Raw genomic sequence first — 14,477 nt, 5'->3', positions numbered from 1 at the left:
AAAGGCACTTTGCAAACGGTCCCTTTTTTGGACTTGTCTCTCAGCCGTCTGCTCATAGAGATGGATTTATATTATAATACTAGTTTTGAGAAAAATTTGGTTGTAGCTCTTTATCTACGGTGCAGATTGAAATGTTATATATGCAAAACATGACTGCTTTCAGGAAGACCACAGTAGAGTCTGGAGAACCTAGAGTGTCCGAGGGCTTTGAAATCAGGCCACAAAACAACAACAACAACAACAACAACAGGAAAAAGCTTAGAATGCAATGCCACAAGTCCAACACCTTTAGAAAAACTGGTTCTATTAGTTTAATGAAAAAGTTCTGGTTTAACAGGTTTACGTTCTGAAGAAAACAAATCCACAGTCCTTTATGAAAATGCAGAATTTAAAGGAGTTTCTAAAGTAACTTCTGCTCAAGACAGTTCAAGTTCAGTGGAGGAACAAGCAACACAACACCGTCATTATCCATGGTTAGTAAATACTACTTTATAAAATACTGATAGATATAGATTTAAAAGTGTCATGTATCAGTTCACATTGATCTAGACTTAATAAACAGCATTGACACATTGCCTCATATGTCTCTGTTTCTCTGTTCTCTCTTCATAAATAATCATATTTATCTCACAACCTTTATTTCAACTCTTTTCTTTTAGGTCACATGAGATCTATAATTTATTATTATATGTCAAGAAGAGCACCGAGATACAGACTTTATACCCCGATTGCTAGTGATGGGCGCGTTCGATGCGCTGCTTTGTGAATCTTTGAAACCTTTTGCGAATAATTAGTTTCGAACCAGTGGTAAGGAGCACGGATTAAACTGCCTAAGTCACATGATTTCAGTAAACAAGGCTTTGTTACGTCACAACAGTGTTTTGAAATATCAGTGGTTCGCTGTTGGGGGCTGATCTCAGTGAACCAGTGTTTATGGTTTTTACCTGATCTCGGATCAGTTTTATAGTTTTGTAGACATTTTTAATGAGACGTTTGTGTAATTTGGTGACATACTGCCCTGCTATTCAACAATCTGTGCTATGTTTCCAGTAAAACAACATAACTCGCTGCTTAACTACCATAGTATGATTCATCATCGAAGAAATCAACTAGCTAATTCTAGTATCAAAATGATAAACCTGCCAGATAACTTATTTAGAGTAACAGTACTAGAGCATAGAATACCTTAATGGTGAGACAACAAATGGCAAAAGATTAAAAGAAAACAATTAAAAACGGGGAATATGAGGTGGTAAAAAAAAAAAAATTCACAATGACTTTTGGAAATTTCAGAGTGAAACTTGTGCTAAATGCTCAATTTTGAACCATTGACTAAATCAAATGCTTACAGACGTGTCTATAATGTGGCTGATTATTCCTGGCACAACAAACTGCTGTTCACTACAGAAATTATTCTCATTAACATTATAGTTGATGGCTTTTGACTGCAACAGTACTGATTATAGATATCAGTTTGTCTTAATGTGAAATCTGGAGGGAATAAGTGAATTCTTCCTGGTATATTGAAGGGAAAATGGTAGTGAGCAATTCTAAGCCAAACTCTTCTAACAATGAGAAATCGAAACACTTGTTGTTCTAATGACACACTTTGTTTGTAGTAAAAAAAGCTTATCTATTCCTCTGTAAGGGGTTTTAAGGCAGATGTTATTTGGCCTCTATTACTGGCAATGTGAGTAATGTCAGAGGATAGGATTTTTCTCGTAGGCCTATCTCCTTTTTTTTTTTTAAGTGAATTTTTTTAATCAATTTACAGAATGAAGGTACAGGCACTACATGAGGTGTTTGAGGCCACAGCAAAAACTGCACTTAGTTCTGTTGCTGACATTAGAGAGGAAGCGCATGTCATGAGGAAAGTTGTTTTACAAAATCGAATGGCTCTTGATATACTTTTATGCAACTGAGTGTTGTTCATATATCCCAGACAACACTGGAAGATCAATGAACAATTTAGTTAAACTCAATACGGATCATGTCTTGTGGGACACATGGTTTGGATCAATATTGGGGCCACTGTGGAATCATTTGAAAGCACCTTTATTAGTTACAGTTGCAGGAGTGTTTCTCATCAGACTCTTGTACATTGGTTTGTTTTGTGACACACTTGACTGGCATAAGGCTTTCATCTGACGTCAGACACATTCCTCTCAACTGATGCTGGTATGAGGTATGAGAGAAGACTTGTTCTGTTAAAGAGCATGTAGAAGGAAAACTACGGCCTGATCACACAAGCTTTTCAGAGTATGTTTTGATCATGATCATGAAAGTTTGCTTTATATTAATCAATCTATATAATCAAGTGTTTTCATATATAATAAAGAGTGGAATGAAGGATCTAAGGGTTTTCAATAACAACCTGTTTTACTTTAAGCAGCCAGAAATTGATGTTGTTTTATTTTATTTCCTTTTATATTTAATTTCATATAAATTTATAGTCGTCATTTGATTTATCATTTATTCATTTTATCATATTATTATTATTATTAATTTGTCATTTTAAGTTTTTATATTTGATATGACTTATTTCCTTGCTCTTGTAGTGCTTGCTATTGTTGTTTAATCTCATGATTGTGTGATTTGAGGGATGTTTGTCTTCATGAGTTAGAGATGAGAGAATGTCTTCATGTTTTTAGCGTCACAGGACGGTGTTGTAAATCAGTAAATTTCCATTGTTTTTCTCTTGATATAACAACACTTGTTGGAATTGTACTGGTCAGGCGAAGTGTAGCATCTAGACGATGTCTGAGCACTGAAACATACACAACTAAGATTATTCAATAAACTCTGCTCTTTTATTATCATCATTGCTTCATCTCCTGCTTCTGCACTTCCCTGGCTTTCTCAGTCAAACTCTCAGGACTTAGAGCATTTTTACACTGGCAGTTTAAGTCGGAACGGGACACGGTTTGCATAAAAAGTTTCATGAACACATGTAAAGGATGATAGTGTTGATGATTTTCCTTGGATATGAGTGAGAGTGAGTCTGCAGTGTATTCACACATAGCCCATGCAATCACTGGCAACACATGAATGCTGCTAACGCTGGTCTTTACCTATTTTGGCACAATCTAACACCATCCAAGCTTAAATACATTTAATTAAAATTCTGCCCATCTCTGATCATGTCCAGCTCACAGACTCAGAATGAACGGCATAATACTGCAAATGCTGAGAAACCTCTGCAGACAGTGCTGTCTGTCTATTTACCTGTCTGTCTGTCTCTTAACTATATATTTCAGTGCTGTCTGTCTATTTACCTGTCTGTCTGTCTGTCTGTCTCTTAACTATATATTTCAGTGCTGTCTGTCTATTTACCTGTCTGTCTGTCTCTTAACTATATATTTAGGTGCTGTCTGTCTATTTACCTGTCTGTCTGTCTCTTAACTATATATTTCAGTGCTGTCTGTCTATTTACCTGTCTGTCTGTCTCTTAACTATATATTTCAGTGCTGTCTGTCTATTTACCTGTCTGTCTGTCTGTCTCTTAACTATATATTTCAGTGCTGTCTGTCTATTTACCTGTCTGTCTGTCTCTTAACTATATATTTAGGTGCTGTCTGTCTATTTACCTGTCTGTCTGTCTCTTAACTATATATTTCAGTGCTGTCTATCTATTTACCTGTCTGTCTGTCTCTTAACTATATATTTCAGTGCTGTCTGTCTATTTACCTGTCTGTCTGTCTCTTAACTATATATTTAGGTGCTGTCTGTCTATTTACCTGTCTGTCTGTCTCTTAACTATATATTTCAGTGCTGTCTGTCTATTTACCTGTCTGTCTGTCTCTTAACTATATATTTAGGTGCTGTCTGTCTATTTACCTGTCTGTCTGTCTCTTAACTATATATTTCAGTGCTGTCTGTCTATTTACCTGTCTGTCTGTCTCTTAACTATATATTTCAGTGCTGTCTATCTATTTACCTGTCTGTCTGTCTCTTAACTATATATTTCAGTGCTGTCTGTCTATTTACCTGTCTGTCTGTCTGTCTCTTAACTATATATTTCAGTGCTGTCTGTCTATTTACCTGTCTGTCTGTCTCTTAACTATATATTTAGGTGCTGTCTGTCTATTTACCTGTCTGTCTGTCTCTTAACTATATATTTCAGTGCTGTCTGTCTATTTACCTGTCTGTCTGTCTCTTAACTATATATTTAGGTGCTGTCTGTCTATTTACCTGTCTGTCTGTCTGTCTGTCTCTTAACTATATATTTCAGTGCTGTCTGTCTATTTACCTGTCTGTCTGTCTCTTAACTATATGAAGAGTTCAGATGCAAAAGCCTCTAAATGCCATCTGAAATTTTCTTATAGAATGATCATTTTTATCAAGCTTGTATATTTAAGTTCAGTAATTTCACTTAAATGACAATTCATAGGTAATCTTCATTGCCATTTAAGTGAAATTATTGAATTTAAATATACGAGCTTGCTAAAAATGATCATTCTATATGAAAATTTCAAATGGCATTTAGAGGCTTTTGCATCTGAACTCTTCATATATTTAGGTGCTGTCTGTCTATTTACCTGTCTGTCTTTCTCTTAACTATATATTTCAGTGCTGTCTGTCTATTTACCTGTCTGTCTGTCTCTTAACTATATATTTCAGTGCTGTCTGTCTATTTACCTCTCTGTCTGTCTCTTAACTATATATTTCAGTGCTGTCTGTCTATTTACCTGTCTGTCTGTCTTTCTCTTAACTATATATTTCAGTGCTGTCTATTTACCTGTCTGTCTGTCTGTCTCTTAACTATATATGTCAGTGCTGTCTGTCTATTTAGCTGTCTGTCTGTCTCTTAACTATATATTTCAGTGCTGTCTGTCTATTTACCTGTCTGTCTTTCTCTTAACTATATATTTCAGTGCTGTCTGTCTATTTACCTGTCTGTCTGTCTGTCTGTCTGTCTCTTAACTATATATTTCAGTGCTGTCTGTCTATTTACCTGTCTGTCTTTCTCTTAACTATATATTTCAGTGCTGTCTGTCTATTTACCTGTCTGTCTGTCTGTCTGTCTCTTAACTATATATTTCAGTGCTGTCTGTCTATTTACCTGTCTGTCTTTCTCTTAACTATATATTTCAGTGCTGTCTGTCTATTTACCTGTCTGTCTGTCTCTTAACTATATATTTCAGTGCTCTCTGTCTATTTACCTGTCTGTCTTTCTCTTAACTATATATTTCAGTGCTGTCTGTCTATTTACCTGTCTGTCTTTCTCTTAACTATATATGTCAGTGCTGTCTGTCTATTTACCTGTCTGTCTGTCTGTCTGTCTGTCTCTTAACTATATATTTCAGTGCTGTCTGTCTATTTACCTGTCTGTCTCTTAACTATATATTTCAGTGCTGTCTGTCTATTTACCTGTCTGTCTGTCTCTTAACTATATATTTCAGTACTGTCTGTCTATTTGTCTGTCTTTTAAAGGGTAACTAAACCCTAAACCAACTTTTTTTAGTTAATGATCTGTAAGAATGGGGCTTTATTAGTGCTGTTCATTGATTCGAGTAACTTTTTTGACATTTGGGTATAAAGTGTTTTAATTTTACAATATATGGTGTAAAAACGTCTGAGTGCTGCCCTCTTCAGGTTGAACGGTGGCTACTGCAGTTGAATTTTCCTATTGGGTGTTTGCAGTACTACGTGACGTAAGCAGGTTCCAGCTCACCACGACCTTGGTACGAGCTAGCGTAGATTTATCTGTATTTAGTACAGTGGTCAGGAGGGTACGTAGGTGTAGTGTTGCTGGTTGCAACAGCACTGCTGGACTGCATAGCTTTCCAGCAGATTTGGAAATTAGGCGCCAGTGGCCTGGAAGACCGTGAGTTCCCGCCTAGAGCTCAAGTGTGCAACCTGCATTTTACGCGGGATTGCTTCTCCAACGCAATAGAGGTGGAAATGGGCTTCTCCACACAGCTCGCGCTGAAAAGCGACGCAGTGCCAAACGCTGCTCCTCCTGCATGGACTCCACCACCGCAGCGGCGTCTTGATGTGAGTGATCATATATATTTTAATCACAATTTATGGTTAGGCTAAAGTTAATCCTCTGGGGTCGACTAACGCGTCGGCGCATTTTGCTGGATTTTTTCACATAGCGACAAAATATGAATATGCCTACAGAGAGCGTGTGCTATTGACATCAACTCGATAAAACTCATCAGATGCATGTACTTTACGTCGTCTTGCGACCCTGTGAGTCACTCTCCATTATAGAGTGCACGCCCCCCCCGCTCAGCCCCGCCCTCGGTTCGTCCCCTCTATCTCCGCTGGGGTCTGCCCATTTTTACCCTTTAACTATATATTTCAGTGCTGTCTGTCTATTTACCTGTCTGTCTTTCTCTTAACTATATATTTCAGTGCTGTCTGTCTATTTACCTGTCTGTCTGTCTGTCTGTCTGTCTGTCTGTCTCTTAACTATATATTAACAATCTATACTTTACTATAGATTGTTTTTGCTTCCACTCAAAAAGGGGCATTTACAGGATGACATAATAAACTAGATTTAAAAACTACATCGAGACAAACTTTGAAGTTGGCTTGAGAAAGCCTGACCCGAAAGTTTTTGAAGGTTTAAACATTGAAGTTTTTGAAGGCAATACAGTCTATCAGAAAAACAGACAAGATTGATAGATTGTACTTGGGGTGGTTGCAAGGGTGTTGCTATGCGGTTGCTAGGGCACTCAGAGTGGTTGCTAGGGTGTTGCTATGCGGTTGCTTGGGCATTCTGGGTGGTTGCTATGGTACTTGCAGTGGTTGCTATTGCATTTCATAATCCAAATAACATTTGAGCACATAGGTCAACATGTTAAGAGTGAAACTACCTCAGATCTTTTTCTTATTATTCTGCAGATGTGAATCTGTGAAGGACGATGGCGTCTGTTAAAGAACTGCTGTTAAACTCACTGAATGAACTGGTTGAAGCTGAACAGAAGATGTTCAACTGGCACTTAAAGAATGGTCATGAGTGTATAACAAAGTCTGAAATGGAGAAAGCAGATATCTTAGACACAGTGGATAAGATGGTAGCATGTTTTGGGCCAGAAGAAGCTGTGAAGATCACCATGGAGATCCTGAGGAAGATGAACCAGAATCTTCTGGCTGAGCAGCTGGAGAACAAACACAAGCAAGGTAACATTTAATTCACTCTGACTGTAATGTGATTGATTGTTTACCAATGTAATGAGTTTACCAATGTAATGATTTTACCAATGCAATGTAGTAGGGATGTCCCGATCAGGTTTTTTTGCCCTCGAGTCCGAGTCCGAGTCATTTGATTTTGAGTATCTGCCGATACCGAGTCCCGATCCGATACTTCTATAATACATAAAAAAAAAAAAATAAGAGCGAAAAAACAGATCCAGGATGTTCCTTATTTTTTATTTAATTCACCTTATTTTAACATTCAACAACTCTGTTAACAAACAGAGCACTTCTGTGAGGTAGCTTGAACAATCAAGTAATAAATAACATAAATTCTTCACTTTTGGACTTTAGTGCAACAGTAAATATAAAAAAAAGTCTAATATAAAAACAAATAGCACCTCAACTTAAAATACCCGGCAGGCATGTAAACAAATAAAAGTGTCACAATGTTTGCAAAGCTAGTAATGTGCTTTTAGGAACTGCACTCCTAACTCTTACTGTCATCACAGTAGTAGGTTTCACAGAAGGAAATGTATGTTTTTCTTAATGAAACTAACATCTCTACCTTGTCAGGTTTGAGCCTGTTTCTGTTCTCATCAAGGACATTTGCAACAGCACTAAAAAGTCTCTCACTGTCCACAGAGCTGCAGGGGGCACTGAGATACTGGGTTGCAACAGCAGCCATAGAGGGAAACATATTAGCATGTTCTTTCCAGTACTGAAGTGGGTCGCTTTTCTTAGGGGTGTTTTTTTCTGAGAGGTAGGTCTGCACTTGAGTTTCTGCTGATGTGGTACTCACGGACCGTCCCTGTGACTGCCTCTCTTGTAAGATTTCCTCAAAGGCGATGTCCAGCCTGCTACATGCTTCATGACGTGGTGCCTTGCTCACTGGTTCTGCTGCAGCCTCATTTTCCTCTGGCACTGCACTGACAGCCCTCCTCCCCTCTGTCTTTGCCACCTCCTGGATAAGGTGTTCCTTTGCAAGCAACAGGTTGGCTGACTTTGTGAAAAAGCTAGAAACAGATAAAAGTAACACACAATTCAAAACAATAAGACAAGAAGAGACACCACATAGCACAGCTCTTCAGTTAGGCAACTGCCTACACATGTACTCAATTAATAAACAATAAAAAAAACTAACCTTAGAATTAAATTACCCAAAACTAAATTAAAAAGGAAGTAAAAAATAAATTGGCTTAATACTGGTGTCTGGTGATGACTTGACTTTATATAAACATGATGTACAAAAGGTGCATTTTAATTTTACTATACTTGCCCATCTTTGTATCTGGGATCTAGAAGAGTGGCGATGTAGAAGAGTGGCTCAGTTTCAACATCAGCAAAGCGCTTCTCCACTGCCTCCAGCAGAGTCCTCTTCATTGTTTTTATTCCCTGGTCATCATCATCCTCCCGAGACAGAACACGTCTGAGGACTAATGAGTGAATGAATGACTTAATGAATGCATGGGATTATAGTTTGTTTCAAACAACATCAATAAATGTTACAGTATAAAGTAATAAATAAAAATACAAATTACCTGTTATGGCAGGGATCACATCAGCTGCAGTTGCAGTCTCCCTGCTCACATCCCTGGTCAGCTCTTCAAAGGGGGATAGCACATCAGCAGTCTTATTCATCAGCTCCCACTGGTGAGCTGTCAGTGTTGCTGGTAGATTGCGCTCAGCTGCAAAGACACTAAGAGCACGTTTTTGTTGCAGTAGGCTCTGCAGCATGTAGAGGCTGCTGTTCCATCGTGTCTGCACATAAGAGAACATGATTCACTTTATTTTTTGTGCAAATTAGGTGCAGAGCACGTAATGTATTAGTGGCTTACTAAATCAAGTGTATGGGAAATAATAATAAAATAGAAATACAATAAAGAATGTTACGAGAGGAATCTCACCTGTACATCCTGCTGTAGGCGCTTGATATCCATATTTAGGTCGATCTGTATGTCTTCTAGTCGAGAGTAGGCCAACAGGGAGTGTTTAAAATGGCCTACAATCTTCCTTGCGTTGGCCAGGGTCTCTGTCACGCTGCGCTGAGACAGCAGGCCCTCATGCACACAGAGTTGAAAGGAATGGGCGACACAGCCCACACTCGGCAACCCCATATCCCTCATAGCTTTCTTCATATTTGCCGCGTTGTCACGCAAAATTACGTGGACCCGTTGCTTGTCAATTCCCCAGTTGTTTAGCATCTTTTCCATCGATTGCTGGATGCGCTCTGCGGTGTGCGATGCGCGAAATTCCTGGACATGTAGGGTCGCACGGCGTAAAACAAAACTTGAGTCAATCCATTATGCGGTAAGGCTTAGTAGAGACATGGGAGCTACGGACGAACTCCAGATGTCTGTGGTGAACGAAAAATGGGGTACATCTGATAACAGGACAAGTAGTTTGTCAGAAATCTTCTTATAAAGGGCTGGCAGAGCTTTCTCTGTGAAATAGTGGCGAGACGGCATTTCAAATCGAGGTTCTATGTGCTCCATAAGCATAAGAAATCCAGGGTTCTCTACAAAGGCGAATGGCAGGTCACTCATTGCGATCATTTGTGCTATCTTGGCTGTGATGTCCTGCGCCTTCGCGCTGTCACGGGGCATTTTTTCTCTCCTCTTCAAACTCTCCTGCAGCGTGAGCTGACTCGTCTTCGGCTGGGTTGCCTGTGTAAACTCGCTGTATTGTGTCGGGTGTTTGTTTTTGAGGTGCCGTATCAGGTTTGTTGTGTTAAATGTAGCCTTTTCCTTTCCACATCTTGCAATCCCAAGTTTACATATCTCACAGTTTGCTATGGCAATGTTGTTGTCATCAACTTTATAATAGCTCCAGACCGCAGACATACTCGCGCTTTCTGCTTCAAGCTGCTTCCGGCATTTAACCAATAGCGTCTCTGCAACAAAATGATGTCATGCCGCACGCGTTGCTGTTTCTGTGTGGAGTTAAAAGGGTCTAACTCTGTGCCACCGCATAACTATAGATGTGTTAAACAATAATAAGAATATATATATATATATAACTTATCCGAGTCCTGATCGGGAGGTAACGTCCGATTCCGATCGAGTCTGAAACCACGTGATCGGGCCCAATTTCCGATCACGAGATCGGATCTGGACATCCCTACAATGTAGTGATCCTCTCTCACACACACACTCAAGTCAGGCCGAAGGCAATATGAAGACTCTCACTGTTGGAGCTCATTCAGAAGAGATCAGGGGTAAATAATCACTGTCTGTAAAAGGAAACGAGAAAATATAACAGCAAGAAAATATAACAGCAAGCAACAATTACAGGGCCAAGATTAAAGGGATGGTTCGGAGTAAAATCAACCCTAGGATCCTTTGCACCATGACATCGAGCCAAACGAGGCATTGGAAAGTTTGTAAGTACATCAGGAGTTTATTTAAATAACACTTGCCTGACTAAATAAACTCCTGATGACCTTACAAACTTTCCAATGCCTCAGTACAGAACCTATTTGTACTACTGTAGAAGTTTGCTACCATTCTGGGCATTATTAGTGAGGTAATTTACGAGATACAAATTTGGAGTCAATAGCACCTGCTCTAAGCCATTTGGCTGATATCTCTAAATAAGCTTTAACTTTAATAATGTTCGACCAAGGGGGAAAAAACTGGGGTTTGGCTCAATGTCATGGTGCAAAGGTTTGATTTTACTCCGAACCATCCCTTTAACAGGAACAGATCTTATACAAGTATATTTAATAGAACAGACTTTCTAGTCATGATTTTTATGAATGGTTAAATAGTTTACAAGAGTCTTAAACCCTGAATTAAAACTTCTGAAAACAACTTTTACATATGAAGGGATATTGCAATAACCCCAACCTAACCCTAATAGAGTCTCATTTATTGTTTGGTGTGCTAGATGTCAATGGTTTGATCAAAAAGCTTTTAATAGTTTTGGTCAGCATCTCCTTAAGTTGATCTGAGTCAAATAGTGACAATTTAATAAATGCTCTGGAAGGGATTAGAAAAAGAAAGTTATTCAGAAATTTTGGTGGAAATTTAGGTATAAAAATTGAAACCGATTGCATTCGAGTCAGCATTAGTCACAACATTTTCATCACACTTCAGCATAATCAGTGTAAGATGTGCATGGAAACACTATTGCAGTAAGAGAGTGATTAATTGAATATAGTAGAAGCATGATTGTATGAAAAACACAATCACTTAGTCTTTGCGGTCCTTTCTCCTTCTTCTTAAAGGCTCAACTGCAGACAGTCAAGCTACTTTTCATGATTACACAGAGACCAGCATCAGACTGAAGAACAAATTAAAACAGGACTACAAGCGGATACTGGTTGGAAATTCACAGACAGGTCATCAGAAAAACCTGAATGATATCTACACTGATTTATATGTAGTGGGGAATGAGACTGGAGGAAGAGTGAACGACCATGAGGTGATACAAATCGAATCAAATCACAACCGATTGACTGCCAAGGAGAAGCCAATCGTGTGTAATGACATGTTTAAAGTCCAGTGTGATACGGATCATCGAAACAGAAAAGTGCTGACAATGGGGATCGCAGGAGTGGGAAAAACTGTCTCTGTCAATAAATTCATCTTTGACTGGGCTGAAGGAAAAGAAAATCAGGATATAGTCTTCATATTTCCACTTCCATTCCGTAGATTGAATTTGATTAAAGAAGAGTACAGTCTCATGGGACTGCTCAACAAATATGTCTTTAATGGTACTGAAGAATTGCCTTCTCTTCCTGAAGGTGATGGTAAAGTTATGTTCATCTTTGATGGGCTGGATGAATGTCGCTTTCCTTTGAGCTTTAAAGAAGACACATTTACAAATGTAAATGAAAAAACAACAGTGAGTAAGATAATAATAAACCTTATCAAGACACATCTGGTTCACTCTGCTCTCATCTGGATCACATCCAGACCAGCAGCAGCCAGTCTGATACCCCGAAACTACATTGATCAAGTGACAGAGGTGCGAGGATTTAACGATGAGCAGAAAGAGCAATACTTCAAAAATAACAGCAGTCCTGAGGTTGCTGGAAACCTCATCAGTCACATCAAGAAATCCAGGAGTCTGCACATCATGTGCCACATCCCCGTCTTCTGCTGGATCTCTCTTATTGTTCTTCAGCCTCTACTGGCTCGAGAGAGCAATGACAAAACTCCCACAACTCTCACAGAGATGTATACAAGCTTCTTAATTTCTCAACAGCAACAGATGAAAGAAAAATACTGTGATGACTCTGAACCTAGTTTCAATGCAGTGTCTTTTGATCAGATTATTCTGAAACTTGGGAAACTGGCATTTCAACAGCTGGAGAAAGGAAACCTGATATTCTACAAAGAAGATCTTGAGAAATGTGGACTAGATGTCAGTGAAGGTTCAGTGTACTCTGGGTTATGCACTCAGATCTTTCAGGAGGAAAAGGTTTCAGCAAGAAGTGTTTTCAGCTTTGTACATCTCAGCGTACAGGAATTCCTTGCTGCTCTTTATGTGTTTATGATGGACAAAGATGAGAAAGCTGACCTATTTCTTCAATCCTGGAGAGAAAAACTGACATGGAGACTGTCCAAAAAGCCACTGTTTCAGCTTCATAAGGCTGCAGTCAACAAGGCTTTACAAAGCGAGAACGGACACCTGGACCTTTTCCTTCGGTTCCTTCTGGGTCTCTCACTGGAGTCCAATCAGAGTGACCTGAAGGGACTACTGCCAGGACTGGAACTCGAAACAGAGGACATGAAAAACACTGTTGACTATATCAAACAGACAATAGAGACAGAGAAATCAGTAGAGAGGACCATCAACCTCTTCCACTGTCTGAGTGAACTGAAAGATGACTTTGTGGAGGAAATCCAGAAGAATCTGAGCTCAGGAAATCTTTCAGCACAGAATCTCTCCTCTGCTCAATGGTCTGGTCTGGTGTTTGTGCTCCTGATGTCAGAAGATACTCAAGAGATGTTTGAAATGCAGAAATACAGAAGATCTGATGAAGCACTGATGAGACTGCTCCCAGTGATCAAAAACACTAGAAGAGCACTGTAAGATTCTCTTTTACATTAATTTATATACATTGTTAGTCTTTTGTAATTGGGCCTTTCACAAGTTCCTTTGCCCATATAATCTTTAAGCTAATAAGGTTAAGTGTATTTGGCTGGCTGTCCGCAGTGGAGGGGCTCGAGGAAGCAGCTTCAACCCAAGCTTAGATACACCCCCCAGTGGGACTACTAATGCTTGGATGATGAGTATGAGATGCCTAAATTATATTGGTGGAGTTGGGGAGGTGGACAGCTGATGCCAGAGCAAGGTGAGCGGCTGCTTATATGCTCCGGTAGTTAATTGAAAGATTAGATGGGTTCACTCCTCCCGAAATTACGTTGTGAAGTTCACTAATTTTACATGGGTGACTTGTTGGCCTAGACCAGGGGTCGGCAACCTTTTTGTCATGAAGTGCCATTTTTAAGTTTCTGAGTTTATCATTGTGCCATAACCCCACCCCAATATGTATAAATTCACATAAACATAATTTAAATATTCATAATGGCTAACATAGAAATAGTGCAGAACCTTAAATAGGCCTATATTCTGAAGCAATATTTCATACATTTTGTTTTACTTTTGTCAAAATCCTTTGTTTCATTTGCACGTCGGCTTGCTGAAGAGATGCTCAGCTACTTCTCTGTGGTGATGCATGCTGCAGTAGCGCTGTCATATCTGGGTACCGGGAGCCTTTATAAAATGCTCTCGCATGTTTAGTTTTTACCGTTTTAGGAGTAAAATTTACAATTGTGGCTTCATCTGGAATGCAAAGGTTTTTCCAAGCTCCAAATTATAAATGCTAATAAGCATTACTGTTGCTGTTTGTTTTGTCCTCTACACAGGCTACAGTGCTGTAATCTCACTGCTCAGTCCTGTGAGAAACGGAGTTTGTCTTCAGTTTTACAATCCTCAAACTCCTTTCTGAGAGAGCTGGACCTGAGTAACAATGACCTGCAGGATTCTGGAGTGAAGCTTCTTTCTGATGGACTGAAGAGTCCATACTGTCAGCTGGAGATACTGAGGTGAATGGTTTTTTTAAATATAAAATTAAATACAAATTTAATAATAAATAACAATAATTAACAATTAACGACACTATAATCAGAGATGGAGTTGTGTAAAAGTTTGTAGTTTTGAGAAAATGATGCTTAAGAGTGGTTAGTAAAAAAATATTTATATGTTAAGTCACTGAAATAAGGCTATGAACGCCATCCTGGATATTTGTTCACAAGACTTTTGTGAACTGGATCTTTTAGCCCATATATACACTCACCTAAAGGATTATTAGGAACACC

The 14,477-nt window shown here is 38.9% G+C and overlaps 1 protein-coding gene across 2 annotated transcripts in view; it reads left to right on the top strand.

The window, feature by feature from the left end:
- Positions 1-230: 230 nt before the first annotated feature.
- Positions 231-14,477, top strand: part of LOC309496044 (protein NLRC3-like) — a 302,889-nt gene continuing 288,642 nt past the window's right edge. Inside the window, exons 1-4 of one of the 2 annotated variants that reach the window (XM_082165978.1) lie at positions 231-473; positions 6,856-7,134; positions 11,375-13,184; positions 14,025-14,204. In XM_082165978.1, coding sequence (XP_082022104.1) covers positions 6,876-7,134; positions 11,375-13,184; positions 14,025-14,204 — 2,249 coding nt within the window. In that variant the 5' untranslated portion in view covers positions 231-473; positions 6,856-6,875. Of the gene's footprint in view, positions 474-788; positions 808-6,855; positions 7,135-11,374; positions 13,185-14,024; positions 14,205-14,477 lie in introns of those variants that run through there. The other variant, XM_082165979.1, reaches the window with a different exon arrangement.

Source organism: Leuciscus leuciscus (genome assembly GCF_965113295.1).
Source record: "Leuciscus leuciscus genome assembly, chromosome: 4".
Taxonomy (NCBI): domain Eukaryota; kingdom Metazoa; phylum Chordata; class Actinopteri; order Cypriniformes; family Leuciscidae; genus Leuciscus; species Leuciscus leuciscus.
Note: the sequence above shows the minus strand (reverse complement) of the source record. Positions and strands in the feature narration are given on the sequence as shown.